This window comes from Pongo pygmaeus, chromosome 4 (genome assembly GCF_028885625.2).
Source record: "Pongo pygmaeus isolate AG05252 chromosome 4, NHGRI_mPonPyg2-v2.0_pri, whole genome shotgun sequence".
Classification (NCBI taxonomy): domain Eukaryota; kingdom Metazoa; phylum Chordata; class Mammalia; order Primates; family Hominidae; genus Pongo; species Pongo pygmaeus.
In genome coordinates, this window is record NC_072377.2 from 181,435,419 (window position 1) to 181,450,733 (window position 15,315).

General features: G+C 46.2%; 1 protein-coding gene and 1 pseudogene across 4 annotated transcripts in view; one reads left to right on the forward strand and one right to left on the reverse strand.

Moving 5' to 3' along the window:
* Nucleotides 1–4,949: 4,949 nt before the first annotated feature.
* LMAN2 (lectin, mannose binding 2) overlaps nucleotides 4,950–15,315 on the forward strand; it is a 38,496-nt gene continuing 28,130 nt past the window's right edge. For 3 of the 4 annotated variants that reach the window (XM_063665382.1, XM_063665383.1, XM_054487277.2), the window contains exons 1-2: nucleotides 4,996–5,396; nucleotides 5,557–5,675. In XM_063665382.1, coding sequence (XP_063521452.1) covers nucleotides 5,201–5,396; nucleotides 5,557–5,675 — 315 coding nt within the window. In that variant the 5' untranslated portion in view covers nucleotides 4,996–5,200. Of the gene's footprint in view, nucleotides 5,397–5,556; nucleotides 5,676–15,315 lie in introns of all 4 variants that reach the window. The other variant, XM_054487276.2, reaches the window with a different exon arrangement.
* On the reverse strand, nucleotides 7,460–10,779 carry LOC129037107 (small ribosomal subunit protein uS10-like; annotated as a pseudogene).

Here is a 15,315-nt window from a genome sequence, read left to right on the forward strand (position 1 = left end):
TGGCAAGATCTAGGCTCACTGCAGCCTTGACCTCCTGGGCTCAAGCAATCCTCCCACCCCAGCCTTCCAAGTAGCTGGGACCACAGGTGCATGTCAACATGACTGCGTAATTTTTTTTTTTGGTAGAGATGTCTCCTATGTTGCCCAGGCTGGTCTCAAACTCCTGGGCTCAAGCAATCCACCCACCTTAGCCTCCCAAAGTGCTGGGATTACAAGTCTGAGCCATCGTGCCCAGCCTCAGCTAGTCTTTCTGTAGGGACAAGGTGATACCCACTTCTCCATATTCCACCCTCTGCCCCACTGCCCCCTTCTAGGGCTGTGACCCGAACTCTTCAGTGGCAGAAACTGAATAGCTCTTCACCACAAATTCATGTCCTTTTTTCCTCGGCACATGGGTAACTTTACTTTCCCAGGTTCCCTTGCAGTCAGATGTGGACATGTGACTACTTCCCGCCAATTGAAAATGTGTAGGATTGTAGCAAGGACGAGTCGCAGACAAAACTCCTCCGACACCAGATTAAAGAAGGAAGAGGTTTTTTTATTCGGCCGGGAGCGTCAGCAGACTCGTGTCTTAAGAGCCGAGCTCCCTGAAAAAGAAATTCCTAGCCCTTTTAAGGGGTCTACATGAACAAGTCATAATAGATCAAGTAAGCATGAGGAACGTGACTGGGGGCTACATACATCAGCTAACAGAACAAAAAGTTTTACAGTGCTTTCTCATACAATGTCTGGAATTTACAGATAACATCAGTAGTTTTGGTCAGGGGTTAATATTATTATTATTTTAACCACCAGGGCCAGGTGGTGGCACCAAGGCCGTCTAGCTATTTATCTTACTTCTGTTTCTTTCCAACTTTTTGCTTTCTCCCTTTTCTCCTGTCTTATAAACTAGGGAAAAGGGGAGGTTGGGGAGAAACTGGGAAGGACAACAGGAGAAGTGGTGGCCTCATACCATAGGATGACATGTGTCATTTTTGAGCCAAGGCTTTGAAGAAGTAAGTGTGTGCCCTCCACCCTCCCTCTTTCCCCTTCAGCTGGATGGATAGAGAAGATGAGGAGGCTCAGGGGACTGTGGAACCACAAGAAGGAAAAAGCAGGGTCTGTGTATCAGTGCCTGAAGGCAAGCCACCCACCAACCTGGAAACCAGCTTCAGACCATTATGTAAGCAGGAAGTAAAATTTTTTGAGCCTCCTGACAGATGCACAAACCTTGTAAAAATAGTTGAAAAAAAAAGAATCATCAAAAAAAATTTCAGGTCATTATATACATTAGGGCCTATTTGTTATAGCAGCTAGCACTGCCCTAGTTAATACACTTCTCCTAGCACTGCCTCACCTCTTTCCAGACACCTTGCTTCAGGCCACACAGACGGAGAGATTCAGTCAGACTTGATGAGTGAAAGGGGTTAGGGTGGGTGTTGCTTTTGGGCCTGGACCATTGCCAATGGTGGTCTTAATAAGGTGTGTGACTGTTTCAGTGTGCCTATGGGGGTTGTCGGGTGTGTGATATGGGTGAAGACTTCCTGTCTGCCATGCCATGGATCTGGACCGTTTCCTAGGTGGCTTTACAGTCCTAGTCCTCACAACCACTTTGTGAGTGGTGCTTATTATTCCCATTTCACAGATCAGGAAACTGAGGCTCAGAGAGAAGTGAGTTGCCCAAGGCTATACATCCTCTTAGAGATCTGCTAAGCTGTGAGCGTGCTTGGGGTGCCTGGAGCTGGGCTTTGGCCACCACAGATGCCCACAGCTCATCTTTTTCCTGCCAAAGACAGTCACAGGCTCTGCCTGGGACCCCCTTTGAAGTTCGTACTCTCCTGCAGAGACACCTCTTCCCTCCTCTCCACCATGGATGCCAGTTCTAGCTCTGACCACATCTTCACCACAGCTAGCCCTGGCTCTTCCCATCGCTTAGCCCTTATCTAGTCTTCTCCATGCCACGAGAGTGGTGGAGTACCTCCACCCACAGAGCACCATCCCCAACTTCTCCCTTCCTGGCTGCCCACAGGGCATCAGTTCCCGATTTAGTCTCTGATCCTTCTTCTCTGTGAAGACCTCCTTGGCCTAGGCCTCACCCTCTCTCCCCCAATCATGATGAATTCAGTCTCCCTATTATCCTCCCTCCAGTCTCTTCTCCTCACCATAGCTAGAGGAATCCACATTGGTCACTCCCATACTTAGAAATATCCCATTGAGTTCTGGGAAAAGGCCATGTTCCTTACTTAAGAATTGAAGGCCCTTTGAGTTTTGGCTTCAGCTCCCCCGCAGCCCCCAACTCCAACTTCTCAGCCATTCCAAACTGCTTGTATTTCATCTGCTCTCACACATCCCTCCCTAGATTGCGGCTCCTCTTCTCTCTGCTGAGAATGCCTTTACCTTTCCTGGAAAACTCCTACTCATTCTTCATGACCCAATTCCAGGTTCTAGAACAAATATTCATTCTTTCACCAATTACTTATTAATCACCTCCTATGTGACAAACACTATTCTAGATGCCAGGGATTCAGCAGTGACCATAGCTGACAAAAATCCCAGTCCCCATGGAGGTCCCATGGAATGTGCATATTTTTGTTTGTATGGGTGCAGATAAATCTCTGGAAGGGGACACTCCTTGCGAGGGGAATGGCAGAAGACTTCTGTTGTGTCTTTTCTTTTTTCTTTTTTTTTTTTTTTGAGATGGAGTTTCACTCTTGTTGCCCAGGCTGGAGTGCAATGGCGCAATTTTGCCTCGCTGCAAACTCCGCTTCCTGGGTTCGAGTGATTCTCCTGCCTCAGCCTCCTGAGTAGCTGGGATTATAGGTGCCAGCCACCATGGTCGGCTAATTTTTTGTATTTTTAGTAGAGACACGGTTTCACAATGTTGGCCAGGGTAGTCTCGAACTCCTGACCTCAAAATGATCCACCTGCCTTGGCCTCCCAAAGTGCTGGGATTACAGGCGTGAGCCACCATGCCTGGCTTGTTGTGTCTTGTATGTCTGTTCTCTCTCTGTCTCCATACACACCACAAGAATGTGTGACTTTTTTGAGACAGAGTCTCACTCTGTCACTCGGGCTGGAGTGCAGTGGCAAGATCTTGGCTCACTGCAACCTCCATCTCCCAGGTTCAAGTGATGCTCGTGCCTCAGCCTCCTGAGTAGCTGGGATTACAAGTGTGCACCACCACACCCAGCTAATTTTTTGTAGAGACAGGGTTTCGCTGTGTTGGCCAGGCTGGTCTCGAACTCCTAGCCTCAAGTGATCCGCCCACCTCGGCCTCCCAAAGTACTGGGATTACAGGTGTGAGCCACCGCGCCTGACCAGAATGTGTGACTTTAATAATAAAAAAGTGAATTAAAAATATATGACCAAGAAAAGATTCAGCACTCAATCCTGAATAAATCCATTCATTCAAGAGGGCAGTTTCTAAAAGGAGCAAGCAACCAACATCCCTCCCTGTGATCTACAAAAGGAGTCATTGATTCAAATGTCTAGAGGAGCCAGGCAAGTGCTGTAAATGAGTGACCAGGTGGGGACCAGCTTAGAAGAGGAAGGCACTGGTGGAGGGGCAGTCCCATTCAGCTCCAGCCTATTGTTCTGTTGTGGGAATGTGTGCCTAGATCTTTTGCTTCTCTTTTTTGGAGGGGGAGTAAAAAACCGGAAGTCTGGATTTCTTTTCTTCTTCTTCTTCTTCTTTTTTTTTTTTTTTTTTTGGTAGAGACGGAGTCTTGCTCTGTCGCCCCGGCTGGAATGCAATGGCGCGATCTCTGCTCACTGCAACCTCTGCCTCCCGGGTTCAAGCAATTCTCCTGCCTCAGCCTCCAGAGTAGCTGGGACTACAGGCGCCCGCCACCACGCCGTTAATTTCTTTCGTATTTTAGTAGAGACGGGGTCTCACCGTGTTGCCCAGGCTGGTCTGAAACTCCCGAGTTCAGGTAATCTGCCCGCCTCAGCCTCCCAAAGTGCTAGGATTACAGGCCTGAGCCACTGAGCTCAGCCGGAAGTCTGGATTTCTGATGTGAATGTACATATTCCGACTTTTTTTTTTTTTTTTTTTTGTGACAGAGTCTCGCTCTGTCGCCCAGGCTGGAGTGCAGTGGCGCGATTTCGGCTCACTGCAAGCTCCGCCTCCCGGGTTCAAGCCATTCTCCTGTCTCAGCCTCCCGAGTAGCTGGGACTACACACACCTGCCACCACGCCCGGCTAATTTTTTGTATTTTTTACTAGAGACGGGGTTTCACCGTGCTAGCCAGGATGGTCTCGATCTCCCGATCTCGTGATCTGCCGGCCTCAGCCTCCCAAAGTTCTGGGATTACAGGCGTGAGCCACCGCTCCCAGCCTCTATATTCTGACTTTAAAATACTGGTAGTTAAGCCATTTATTAGAATATTAGCAGGTAAAACAGAGCTCTGTTCAGCTGCAGGCCACCAGTTTTCGACCTCTGATTCACAGCTTTCCTGGGCCTTCCATGGACACTACTTGCTGTACCAGGCACTGAGCTCTTTTGCATAGGGATGCGTTCCAGACATCACTGGGGTCCCAGGCCAGGATCTGTGTCTGTTCCTCTTGCTTCAACCCGACTAGGCCTGAGGAGTTGAGGGTAGTGGAGGCCCTCAAATAACTGGTAATTCTGAGTCTCCAAAGGCGCGAAGCTGGGGCGCCTGACGGCAGGCACCGCTTAAAGGCTTACCCAGGGCCCGGGGAGGACAAGGGTTGGAATTCAGGACTCCGCCTTCAATTCAGATCTCCTTTCTCCAGGACTAGAAAAGGTTATTCCAGAGACGGGACTTGCGGCCAGAAGCCCAAGACATCCTAGTCTTCGCGAATCCGCCCCATTAGAGCGACCGACAAAAACTACAAATTCCAGCATGCCCCGAGTCGCGGACGGCCCTCGCGCTCCCGCCGGCTCCAACCATCCCTCTGCTCCTCATTGGCTCGTAAGCCTAACGTGCTGTTCCGTGACTGGTTACAGCTCTTGTCGCTCGAAAGAACCCATTGCTGGGGCTGGCCGGCGTGTGCCTTGGAGCCTCTAAGGAGATGGAACTGCACTCAACCAGGATGAGAGGCTGCCCGGCCAATGCAGCTGCCACCCCGTCTGCTGCGGAGGCTTTCCTTTTTGACTCCCTGGCGACACTAAAGTTGAAGAGCTTCCGGCCGGAGGCCATTATATGGGAGACCCGGAAGGCGGAAATTCTAGGGCGGAAGTGGCCGAGAGGAGAGGAGAATGGCGGCGGAAGGCTGGATTTGCCGTTGGGGCTGGGGCCGGCGGTGTCTGGGAAGGCCTGGGCTTCCCGGCCCCGGCCCTGGCCCCACTACACCTCTCTTTCTTCTTTTGTTGTTGGGGTCTGTGACTGCGGATATAACTGACGGCAACAGTGAACATCTCAAGCGGGAGCATTCGCTCATTAAGCCCTACCAAGGTGAAGCCCTTGGGGAGGGAATGAGTGAAGGGTGAGGGCGAGGCTGAACAGGGCTGGGGGAAGGCGTGCCCTTTCTCCTGAGCAGAGCACTTCTGTGGGTTTCCTGCCTCCGGTGAGGCCAGTCCTGGCGTGGCCTCTTAGCACCTGTCTCTTCCCACAGGGGTCGGTTCCAGCTCTATGCCCCTCTGGGACTTCCAGGGCAGCACTATGCTTACGAGCCAGTACGTACGTCTGACCCCTGACGAGCGCAGCAAAGAGGGCTCTATCTGGAACCACCAGGTGAGTGGTTCTCAAGAGGATAGGCGTACTGTTCCTTTGGCTGCTAGTCCCTGCCTCCCGAGCAGCTGAGACCCGAGCTTGGTTTATAGGTTTGCACCTCCGTCCCTGGCCTTTTCCTCATCTTGGTCACACCCACCAATAATAAGAGGCGATGTGTATTGGGTACTTACTATGTGTCACGAGCTGCGCTTGACACTTTACATCCTCCTCACTTTAAAAGCCATGCGAGATGAGTAATGTTATCTCCATTTTACCCACTGAGAAGCTAAGACTCAGGTTTGAAAGTGCCTTACCCAAAGTTACATAGCCAGAAAGTAGTGGAACTGTCAGGCTGTCTGACTTGAACCCCCTCAATAGTGGGAAGAACCGAGCGAACTGGATCTTTATTGGGTGTTTTGCTGTGTATTAGGCACTGACCTTGCCATGCCTTATTGCATTTGATTTTCAAACAAGCTGTTTGAAATAGATGGCTTTCATGACTATACAAAGATAACACAGCTAGCAAATGGCATAAACAGTATTTAAACTCTGATTTGTCTGATCTCTAAGCCCAGCAGTTCACTCGATGTACTTGACTCTTTTCACCTGGACAGTGGAGGAACCCCTTAGAACCCTTTTTCCAATGCTTGGTTGAGGGTCTTGTCATCAGTAGTGTGGAGGGACTGGACCTGTGGGCAGTTTTAGTGTCTGCGACCTTTGCCTCAGAGTATGTAGTATGTAGTATGTGAGCAGTGGCCAATAACAGCTGCTACACAGAATCCACGCTGAGGCAGTCAAGGTGAGGAAAAAGGGGAAAGAAGAATAATTTGGGGCTGGGTTACAGCTTGGAGCGGGACCTGCCCCTGCCGCAGCTTGCCTGATCTCAGCCCTTCCCATGGCCAAAGCTGTTGGCCAGTGTTCTAGTTTTCTCCATCACCCTGTTCTCTGGTCCCTGCTGGTTGACCTTCTTGTTTAGTTCTGGGAACCCACACTGTCCTTGTGTTGCCTGGTCTGCCCGTCCCCTCAGCTCCTCCTCCCCTTCCTGCCCCGAGCCTCCACACTGCTGTTAGTGGCATCTGGGGATACTTTCTTCAGCTTTCACTCCGATCCTCAGAGCGTGGAGTCCCCTGTGAAGGGGTAAGCATGCATTATGTCTGCACAATCTGGCCCCTGGTGCATCTCCAGTCATTCTCTGTGTTAATTTTGTTCCAGCCTCCCTGGCTGCCTTCTTGCCTCAGGACCTTTGCGTCTGTTGTTCCCTCTGTCTGGGACACTGCCTCCTGGCTCCTCATACCTGCTTGGTTCCTTCTCATCTGTTAAGTCTCAATTCAAGTGCCACCCACGCAGACATTTCTTCATTAACCACCCTATCTCCCCCGAGTCACATTCTGTCACATTATTCTGTCTTAGGGCTTTTAGATATTTTAAAGAAATGATAATGCAGCCTTATATTTTTCATGGAAATGAGTTCAGTATAGCATTATTATTATTATTTTTTAAGCAAGGTCCAAATAGTGCTGGAACTGTAGAAATCAGGATTAGCCACAAGTAATAGACACATCTAAGACAGTGGCTTAAATTTTGGTTGTAGATAGCTGATAGTTGGCATCATCAGTGGCTTGAGGATGTCACAGGACTGAGAGGCTTCTGCACTTGCCTTCATCGAATTTTCAGTCTGGAGTACAATTGTTTTGCCTTCCTTCCTTCACCTTTCTATTTGGCTCTGCTGATATTCCTGAAACATCTGGAGTGCTTCCTATAAATTCCAGAAAGAAATTGCTTGGAAATCAGAATTTTCTGTTCAGTGTTTCCCAAGAACTGCCTCTTCCTTTAATGAGCTGGAGAGATGCTTCCTAAACTTTTCCCTTTTTTATCTCCTTCGTTCACTCCATCTGGGAGAGGCACGCACTCAGGTGAACATTCCCTGAACACCTGCTGTCTTCCGAGCAGCCATAAAATAGCTCCTGCTGTGGTGCGGGGGTGGGGTGGTCTAGGTGAAGGAGTGGCTCAGAGGTGACTAGAACTCTTAAGTGCCTGGTGGCTGCAGCATGGGACCTGGGGAGGCTGCTCAGGCCCTATCCTTTTGGGGGTCTTGTGCGGAGGCTGTGGCAATGGTCTTTAAGCTTTTTTTTGCTGTTGTAGCAACCTTTTTTAAAGTTGGCATCAAAAATTGTTTGTCATTAGGTTTAAGTATTTGCAAAGGATGACAGCATAGTTTAAATATTGACATTTTAAAATAAAACTTCAGTATTTTAAACATTCAGTAGAATCTAAATATTGCAATTTGATATCCACTTTTTTTTTTTTTTTTTGAGATGGAGTCTTGTTCTGTCACCCAGGCTGGAGGGCAGTGTCACAGTCTTGGCTCACTGCAACCTCCGTCTCCCTGATTCAAGTGATTCTCCTGCCTCAGCCCCCTGAGTAGCTGGAATTACAGGTGTGCACCACCACGCCCAGCTAGTTTTTGTATTTTTAGTAGAGGTTTTTTGTTTTGTTTTGTTTTGTTTTTTTGAGACAGAGTCATGCTCTGTCGCCCAGGCTGGAGTGTAGTGGTGCGATCTCAGCTCACTGCAACCTCCACCTCACGAGTTCAAGCGATTCTTCTGCCTCAGCCTCCCCAGTAGCTGGGATTACAGGCATGCACTGCAATGTCCAGCTAATTTTTTGTATTTTTAGTAGAGATGAGGTTTTGCCACGTTTGTGAGGCTGGTCTCCAACTCCTGGCCTCAAGTGATCTGCCCACCTTGGCCTCCCAAAGTGCTAGGATTACAGGTGTGAGCCACTGTGCCTGGCCATTATGTCAGTTTTTTAATTGAACTTGTATTTTCATTTCCACACAGAATATTATCCTAATGCAATATATTTAATGCTTGAAAATGTTATTCATTAGCCTACCATATTCTTCTGCAAGTAAAATAAATATAATAACTTAAACTTTTTAATTTTGTTGAGACTGAAACTTTTAATATTTTATTTGAGATTATTATAATTATCTGTACACACTTGATAAAAGTAAATGCATTACAGTTTTTGAATAATTATTATACAAAAGTAAACATTTTTTGAAACATGAGCTCTTAGTAGGATGTCACCCCCCACCCCCATCTGGATGGATACTACTGTCAGAATAAGACAAGTTCAGTACCACTTCTACTTTTTGTTTTTATGTACATGAATTCTGAGAAACTGTGTTTTCTTTAAATAGTGGTTGGAGATGGGGTTATTTTTAAAATTTTAAATTTCTATTAGAGATGGGATCTTACTGTGTTGCCCAGTCTTATATTGAACTCTTGGACTCAAACAATCTTCCCACCTCAGCCTCTGAGTATCTGGGACACAGGTGCTCACCACCACTGTGCCTGGCACAGAGAGAGTTTTGGTAGGGCAGCATCACTGAATACTTTGATCTTCTTTTGGTTTATAAACCCAACGTCATGCAGTGATCTTTTATCAAAATTTTTGATGATGTTTCGGCTGACTGTTGATTACATCTGCATTCCGTTTTGTTGCAAGCAGAGATGTGGAAACTGCTTAACTGTAAAATAGCCTCTTATTGCCAGGTGATTCTGATATAGTTGGCCTGGTGTAGGACCAAGGCATTAATCTTTCTGAGCTGCCCAGGTGGGTTTGCTGTGGGTTAAGAACTGTGGTCATGTCATGTTTGTCCCCAAAAGCAGCTTCTGAATCATTTCCAGCCTGTGCCTTGCCTGCTTAAGATCCTCCAGAGGCCTTCTGTTGTCTGTATCATAGTATGTCTCTACTAATCTGCAGTTTTAATCTGGGGTCATGGAGACTTTCTAAGGCCTGCGTAGTCCTGGAGGAGTCAGTTTCCAGGTCCTCCACTGTCTCATGTGCTCATTCCTGAAACCAGCCTCCCCGTGAACATGCTGGGAATGGTTGTGTGGGTTTTCCTTTCCCACCTCCCTCACTCAGTTGCCCTTCTGCTCTGAGGTCAGCCTCCCAGCAGCCTGGTCTTCAGGGTGTTGTCCCCAGGTGCAGAAAACTCCTGGGCACCAAAGAGACCATTTGAAATCTGGTTTCTGGGCTGACTTTTGTACATGTGAGATATATTTTTTTAAAGTTTTCAAATATATGAGGGCTGTTTTAGTTATCTTTTAAAATTGTTTATTATTGTTAGATAGCTGATGGAATTGCATCATGGTCAGATTTTTTGGACGCGTTCTGTTTGTGCTTATGAATGTGGATTCTCTACTTGTTGACTACAGTGTGCCACGTAGGTTCTTTAGGTCAAACTTGCTTTCTGAGCTTCCCAGGTGGGTCTGCTGTGCAGCCAGGGTTAAGATTGAGTTCAGATCTTCTCTAGCTTTCCTCACGTTTTTGTCTGCTTGCTTTTATAAGTTACTAAGAGAGCTTTGTTAAAAATTTCTGTGTATGGCTGGGCAAGGTGACATGTGCCTATAAGTCTCAGCTACTGGGGAGGCTGAGGCAGAGGATTGCTTGAGTCAAGGAGTTCAAAACCAGCCCAGGCAACATAGTAAGACCCCATCTCAAAAAAAAAAAAAAAAGTGTTAAAAAAATGTCTGCATATGGATTTGTCTGCATCTTTGTAGTTCTGTCAGTTTCTGTTTTATATGTTTTGAGGCCAAATTAGGTACATATAAAAACTTAGATTTATTATATCTGTAGGTAAATGGAATCTTTTATCATTAAGAAGAACCCCTTTTTACATTTTGTTATGGGTATAGCTATAGAAGCTTGCTTTTTTTTAAAAAAAAAAAAAAACAACCGGTAATCAATTTATTAAAATAATCAACTTTAAATATCTGCAATGGCGACTTCCACCTCAACTCCTGGCTCAATACTGATGGAAGTAATCTGCTTAATCTCAGAAGGACTGTGCAGGTCAGTGAGCCGCTTGTGTTCTCATCTGGAAATGATCCCGTGTGTTAGGACCTTCACAAGGAGTTTTTCTTGTGATTCTCGAAGCCTTGGTAGGCATTCCAGCTGGTCCTTTCACTTTGAGATTCTTTTCCTTTGCTTCTCTGATCAAGTCAGGACACATCTTTTCTGGGGATTTTACATTGCAGCTCATTAAAGTGATTCAGATTCAGTGAATTGTCACCTCTGGCTCCACAGATTTTCTGCCGGTATCTTTAAAGCCATGGGTAGGCCAGGTGCTGTGGCTCACGCCTGTAATCCCAGCACTTTGGAAGGCCAGAGCAGGCAGATTACCTGAGGTCAGGAGTTCGAGACCATCCTGGCCAACATGATGAAACCCTGTCTCTGTTAAAAATACAAAAATTAGCTGGGTGTGGTGGCGGGTGCTTGTAGTTCCAGTTACTCTGGAGGCTGAGGCAGGAGAATTGCTTGAACCTGGGAGGCAGAAGTAGCAGTGAGCTGAGATTATGCCACTGCACTCCAGCCTTGGTGACAGAGCGAGACTGTCTCAAAAAAAAAAATTTAAACATAAATAAACAAATAAATGCCATGGCTGCTGCGAGGCTTCCTGATCAACTTGTTCCTCAGCCAGAGCAAACAGTGGTGAGGCAGGAGCAGGAGCGGGTGGACCACAGCTCTGCACCACCTGTGACCGTGTCTTCCTCAAGGAGCAGAAACTTGCTTTTGGTTAGTGTTTGCATAATACATTTTTTCTGTCCTTTTACTTTTTCCCATTTCTTTATGTTTTAGTGTTTTCTCTTATAAATAGTATATTACTAGGCTTCAGGGGTGTTATTTTTATTGTTGTAAATACATATAACATAAAATTTACCATTTTAACCCTTTTTACCTTTACATCCATTAATTTATGAAACTGTTTTCTTCAGTAGGCTACACATTGACATTGAAACAGTGGCTTCTTTTTTTTTTTTTTTTTTGAGACAGGGTCTCACTCTGTTACCCAGGCTGGAGTGCAGTGGCGTGATCTCAGCTCACCACAAGCTCTGCCTCCCGGGTTCAAGTGATTCTCCTGCCTCAGCCTCTCTAGTAGCTGGGACTACAGGTGCCCGCCACCGCACCCGGCTAATTTTTGTATTTTTAGTAGGACGAGGTTTCACCATGTTGGCCAGGCTTGGTCTTGAGCTCCTGACCTCAGGTGATCCGCCTGCCTCGGCCCCCCAAAGTGCTGGGATTACAGGTGTGAGCCACTGCATCCGGTCAAATTTCTCAAATATTTCTATTGTGATAAAATGTATGTAACACAGGCTGGGTGCAGTGGCTCACGCCTATAATCCCAGCACTTTGGGAGGCTGAGGTTGGTGGATCACGAGGTCAGGAGATCAAGACCATCCTGGCCAACATGGTGAAACCCCATCTCTGCTAAAAATACAAAAAATTAGCTGGCCGTGGTGGCGTGTGCCTGTAGTCCCAGCTACTCAGGAGGCTGAGGCAGGGGAATCTGTTGAACCAGGGAGGCAGAGGTTGCAGTGAGCTGAGATCACGCCACTGCACTCCAGCCTGGCGACAGAGCAAGACTCTGTCTCGCAAAAAAAAAAAAAAAAAGAGTATGTAACAAAGTGTACCATTTTAACCAGTTTTTAAAATTAAAAAAAAATTTTTTTTTTAGAGACAGGGTGGGTCTCACTTTGTCACTGAGGTTGGAGTGCAGTGGTGCAATCCTAGCTCATTGCAGCCTCGAACTCCTGGACTCCAGTGATCCTCCTGCTTAGTGTCCTGAGTAGCTGGGATTACAAGGCATGTGCTACCGTGCCTGACTAATTTTTTTTTTTTTTAAATTTTTTGTAGAGCTGGGGTCTCACTATGCTGCCCCGGGCTGGTCTCGAACTCCTGGCCTCAAGCAATCCTCCTGCCTTGGCCTCCCAAAGTGCTGGGATTACAGGCGTGAGCTACTGCGCCTGGCCCATTTTAACCATTTTTAAACGTACAGGTCAGTGGCATTAAGTGCATTCACATTGCTGTGTAGCCATCACCACCGTCCGTCTCCAGAACTCTTTCCTCATCCCAACTGAAACTCTCTACCCATTTAACAATCACTCCCATCCCCACAGTCCCTGGTAACCACCATTCTACCTCATCTCTGTAAATTTGACTATTCTAGGCATCTCATATAAATGCAGGCATACAGTATTTGTCTTCTTTGGCTGACTTATTTTACTGAGCATATCTTGAAGGTTCCTCCATACTGTAGTATATATCAGTACTGCATTCCTTTTTGTTGCTGAGTAATATTCGTGTGTGTGTGTGTGTGTGTGTGTGTGTGTGTGTGTCTAGACCACATTCCATGTATTCATCTGTTCGTAATGGACACTTGGGTTGTTTACCTCTGTTGCCATTGTGAACAGTGCTGCAGTGAACATTGGTGTACAAGTATCTGTTTGAATCCTACTTTCAGTTCTTTTGGGTATATACGGAGGAAGTACAATCTCTGGATCATATGGTCATTCTATTTTTAATTTTTTGAGGACTACCAAACTGTCTTCTATAGCAACTGCACCATTTTATATTCCCACCGGCAATGCACAAGGATTCCAATTTCTCCACATCCTTGCCAACATTTGTTATTATTTATTTATTTATTGAGATGAAGTCTCGCCCTGTCACCAGGCTGGAGTGCAGTGGCGCGATCTCGGCTCACTGGAACCTCTGCCTCCCGGGTTCACGTGATTCTCCTGCCTCAGCCTCCCGAGTAGCTGGGACTACAGGTGCCCGCCACCATGCCCAGCTAATTTTTTTTTGTATTTTTAGTAGAGACGGGGTTTCACCATGTTAGCCAGGACGGTCTCCATCTCTTGACCTCGTGATCTGCCCGCCTTGGCCTCCCAAAGTGCTGGGACTACAGGCATGAGCCACCGCGCCCGGCCTAGGGTTTCTTTATATATTCTAGATATTAATCCCTTATCAGATATGTGATTTGCAAATATTTTCTCCTATTCTGTGGGTTGTCTTTTCACCCTCTTTATCATGCTCTTTGATGTACAAAAATTTTAGTTTTGATGAAGTACAATTTATCTTTTTTTTTTTTTTTTTGTCTGTGCTTTTGGTGCTATATCCAAGAAATCATTACTAAATCCAGTGTCATGAACATTTTTTCCCTAGATTTTCTTCTAAGAGTTTTAAAGGGTTTTTTTGTTGGTTTGTTTATTGTTTTTTGAGGCAGGGTCTCACTTTGTTGCCCAGGCTGGAGTGCAGTGGCGTGAACACGGCTCACTGCAGCCTTGACCTCTCCAGCTCAAGTGATCCTTCTGCCTCAGCCCCACAAGTAGCTGGGACTACAGGCACGCGCAGTCAGGCCCAGCTAATTTTCGTATTTTTTTGTAGAGATGGGTTTTCACCATGTTGCCTGGGCTTGTCTTGAACTTCTGCGCTCTGGTGATCCACCTGCCTCAGCCTCCCAAAGTGTTTCAGATTACAGGTGTGAGCCACCGCAACCGGCCAGGTTTTAGCTCTTAAGTTTTAGATCTCTGATCTTTATATACTTATTATTATTTTTTTTATAGAGATGGAGTCTTGCTGTGTTGCCCAGGCTGGTCTTGAACTCCTTGGCTCAAGCAAACCTCCCATGATGGCCTCCCAAGGTGCTGGGACTACAGGTATGAGCTACTGCACCTGGCCTCTTTACTTTTCAAATTAAACTTTTTATTTTGACATAATTATAAATTCACATGCAGTTGCAGGAAATAATACAGAGATCCTAGGTGCCCTTAGGTTTTGTTTTTTTATTTAGCATTTAGTCCATTTACATTTAATGAAATATGATACATTTGGGTTTAATCTGCTATCTTACTCTTTACATTCAAATTGCCTATTCTCTGTTCATTTTTCTCTCTAGTCTTCTTTTAGGTTAATTTTTATTATCCTATTTTTCCTCTTCTATTAGCTTGAAAGTTATATGCTCTTTTCTCAGTTTTAAGTGGTCACCCTAGAATTTAAAGCAGGCATTCATGTTGTACCAAAGACTAATGATAATGTATACTTTACCTTCTTCCTGGACAGTGCAAGGATCCTAACACACTTTAACTCCATTTATTGTTGTCATTTGTTTTAATTATTTCTGTTTTAAATCACACAACCCATTGTTTTGTGCAGTCAGATATTTAGATTTTCACCCTTTTAGTCACTGTATTTGTTGTTCTTCATTCCTTCTGGAATCTGACTTTACATCTGGATGGGGATCATTTTCTTTCTCCCTGAAGAATGAAAGCGTGAGTCTGCTAATGAATTCTTTTGGTTTTTGTGTGTCTCAAAATATCTTTATTTTACCTTCATTCTTGAAGGATACATTTGCTGAGTAGAGAATCCCATGCTGGCTGTTACCTTCCTGTATCTCCAGACATATCAGTCATCTGCCTTCTTGCTCCCACTGTTTCCGCTGTGAAGCCAGGTATCAGGCTAATTATTGCTCTTTTGAGAGTCATCTCTTTTTTCCCTCTGGTTCCTTTTTCTTTAAGATTATTATTTTTTTTATGGCCGGGTGCGGTGGCTCACGCCTGTAATCCCAGCACTTTGGGAGGCCGAGACGGGCGGATCACCTCAGGTCGGGAGTTCAAGACCAGCCTGACCAACATGGAGAAACCCCATCTCTACTAAAAATACAAAATTGGCCGGGCGTGATGGTGCATGCCTGTAATCCCAGCTCCTCAGGAGGCTGAGGCAGGAGAATCGCTTGAACCTGGGAGGCAGAGGTTGCAGTGAGCCAAGATCATGCCATTGCACTCCAGCCTGGGCAACAAGAGCGAAACTC